A 3,105-nucleotide genomic window follows, 5' to 3' on the forward strand; every position below is an offset into this window, starting at 1 on the left:
GGTACAGGGAGAGAGGAGAGAGGAGAGCAAAGTGGGACAGGCAGTGGAAAGCAGAGAGAGGAGACCAGTGGACTGGAGAGAAGGAGAGGAAGACATAGTGAGAACAGAAGATAGAGAGAGAGAGGAGACATCTAGTGGGACAGGGGAGAGAAGAGAGACGGAGACCATGAGACAAGGGAGAGAGAGAGAAGGAGACACAGTGGAGATCAAGGAGGAGAGAGAAGAGCAGGAGACACGGTGAGACAGGAGAGAGAGATAAAGGAGACACAGTGAGAACAGGCGGAGAGAGAGAGGACTCGAACCAGTGGAGACGAGACAGCAGGTGAGAGAGGAGGGGGAAGTGTGTGGTGCATTGAAGTGTGTGTGTGTGTACTCACGAAGCACAGCGGTCACTCATGGGCTGTTTTCAGTGATAAAAGTCTGAACACAGCAGAGAAGGGTACTCAAGCTCAGACTGCTGCTCCTAGAATAGCCACACATGAGAGAATCGCCTGTGATCACGAAATATTACACAGCGTAGATCAACTGGCTGATACCCAGACAGACCACAAGAGAAGAATCAGACTGCTGATGCTAGGAAACACAAAGAGAGATCAGTAAGCTGATTACCTCAGAAAAGCACAAGAGGATCAGACGCTGATCGCACAGAATACACCCGCGAGAGAAGAATTCATGTGACTGCTGAATAAGCCAGAAATACACAGCCGAGAGATGCAACGCTGATCGCCAGAATATAACACAGATGAGATCAGACTGTGATACGAAAGTGAGAGACTGCCTGATTACCAGAAATGCACACAAGATTGAGATCAGAACTGCGATACCAGGAATACACGCAGAGAGATATCAGAACCAGCTGATGACCCAGAACATACCACACGAGAGAGAACTCGAGACTGCATGATGACTACGATATAACCACGACAGAGAGATCAGAGCTGCTGATCACTAGGAAACACCAGCAGAGGAAGATCAGAACTGCCTGAATACTAGAATAGCACACAGAGAGATGCACCTGCTGATCCTAGAATACATGCAAGAGGAGATAAGACTGTGATCCCTAGAATACCAGAGGATCAGGCTGACTAGATCACACAGAGAGATCAGACTTGGACCTAGTATACCACAGAGAGATAGAACGCTGAGAGAATACACACAAGAGATCAGACGACTATACAGAATACACACAGAGATGATCAGTGCGCTGATGGGCTAGAGGATAGCACCTGAGAGAGTCACATGCTGATCGCCTAGATATACACAAAGAGATATTGGCAGACTTGCTGATGGTAGAATACACACAGAGAGAGTAGACTGCTGATTACCTAGATAAAACACAGAGAGATCAGTGACTGCTGTACCAATATTTATATTTCACATCTATTGTTGAGGAGTTTAGAGCTGTGCTGGATCTCTATGTGTTATATTACATTCACATGTATTGATGGATCATGATTTCTTGCTGGATTCGTCTATTGATATATCACAGCTAGAGTTAGATTCAGATCTGCTGTATTTTCTCAGGATAACACATTCAGAGAGATCAGACTTGCTGATCCTGAGGATTAACACAGAGAGGACTCAGACTTGGTGATTCCTTCGTATTATTACCAAAAGATCAGTCCGTGATGCCTATGAACAATCACACAGATTGTGTAGAGATCAGGGACGCTGATCCTATGAAACTACACAGGAGAGATCAGACTGGATACAAGAAGTACACACAGAGAGGATAAGCCTGTGATCGAATACCAACAAGGGATCAGAACTGCTGATACCAGAATAACACAGAGAGGATCAGACTGCTGATACCAGAATACACACAGGAGAGATCAGACTGGCTGATACCAGAATACACACAGAGAGACAGACTGCGTGATACCAGAATAACACACAGAGGAGATTCAGACTGCTGATACCAGAATACACCAGAGAGTATCAGACTGCTGATGCCATAAGAATCATCACAGAATGAGATAGTGCCCTGATCCTAGAATAGTACGACAGAGAGAGTAGCACGCTTGATCCTAAATCACGCACAGCGACGATTCAGACTGTGCTGATTCCTACAGACAGCCGAGAGATCAAGGACTGGCTGATTCCTAGATGATCACGCAGTAGGATATCGAGACTGCTGATTTCCCAGAAACACACAGAGAGGCCAGACTGCTGATCCTGAATACATCACAGGAGAGGTCAGACTGCTGATGTCCGAATACAACAGATGAGGATCAGTCGCTGATTCCAGAATCAGCACGTAGGAGGAGCTCAGATGCTGATCCTAGAATCACACAGAGAGAGTCACTGCTGATCCTAAGATACACACAGAGAAGATCAGACGCTGATCCTAGAATGCACACAGAGAGATCAGACGTGTGATCCTTAGAAATACACACAGAGGATCGCTGCTGATGCCTAGGATATCACATCAAGGAGAGATCAGAACACTGATCTGGATATAACCACACAGAGAGAAGCAGACTGTCTGGATGCCTTATGAGATACACACAGATGAGACAGATCGCTGATCCATAATACACACAGAGAGATCAGTGTTCTCTCTCTCCTTACGTGCTGGTTCTTGCCCCTCATGCCGACGCACTGTGTCTCCTCTCTCTCTCTCCCTGTCTCACTGTGTCTCCTCTCTCTCTCTCCCTGTCCCACTGTGTCTCCTCTCTCTAGGGCCATGACTGCTACCCGGTTCTGTTTGTATATGACGGTGCTGCGGGCTCGGTAACGTTCGGCGGGAAGCTGGACGTTCCCAAGCAGACGTCTCAGAGAGGGATCAGCGCCAGGGAACGCTTCCAGAACCTGGACCGCCGAGCGACCTCGTCCGAGACCACCGAGCAGGGACTGGAGAGTCTGCACAAGAACAGCATCAGGTGGAGGGGGTCCTAATGACTTAGTGTCTGTCTGTGGGCTGGTGGGGGGGGTCCTAATGACTTAGTGTCTGTCTGTCTGTCTGTTTCCTTCCTTCCTAACGGTCTCTTTGTATTCCAGTCAGATCTCTGTGCTGGAGGGAGGAAAGAGTAAGTGTTCCAAGTTCTGTACCACTGGGATGGACGGAGGGATGGTCACATGGGACGTCAAGGTACACACACACTA

At 47.8% G+C, this 3,105-nt stretch overlaps 1 protein-coding gene across 1 annotated transcript in view; it reads left to right on the top strand.

The window, feature by feature from the left end:
• Nucleotides 1-2,682: 2,682 nt before the first annotated feature.
• LOC112079136 (actin-related protein 2/3 complex subunit 1B) overlaps nucleotides 2,683-3,105 on the top strand; it is a gene marked incomplete at its 5' end in the record, with an annotated part of 6,248 nt that continues 5,825 nt past the window's right edge. The window contains 2 exons of the mRNA XM_024145170.2: nucleotides 2,683-2,882; nucleotides 3,001-3,091. Of these exons, the coding sequence (XP_024000938.2) occupies nucleotides 2,683-2,882; nucleotides 3,001-3,091 (291 nt within the window). The remainder of the gene's footprint in view (nucleotides 2,883-3,000; nucleotides 3,092-3,105) is intronic.

The sequence above is a fragment of the Salvelinus sp. IW2-2015 genome, unplaced genomic scaffold (genome assembly GCF_002910315.2).
Source record: "Salvelinus sp. IW2-2015 unplaced genomic scaffold, ASM291031v2 Un_scaffold6998, whole genome shotgun sequence".
Taxonomy (NCBI): domain Eukaryota; kingdom Metazoa; phylum Chordata; class Actinopteri; order Salmoniformes; family Salmonidae; genus Salvelinus; species Salvelinus sp. IW2-2015.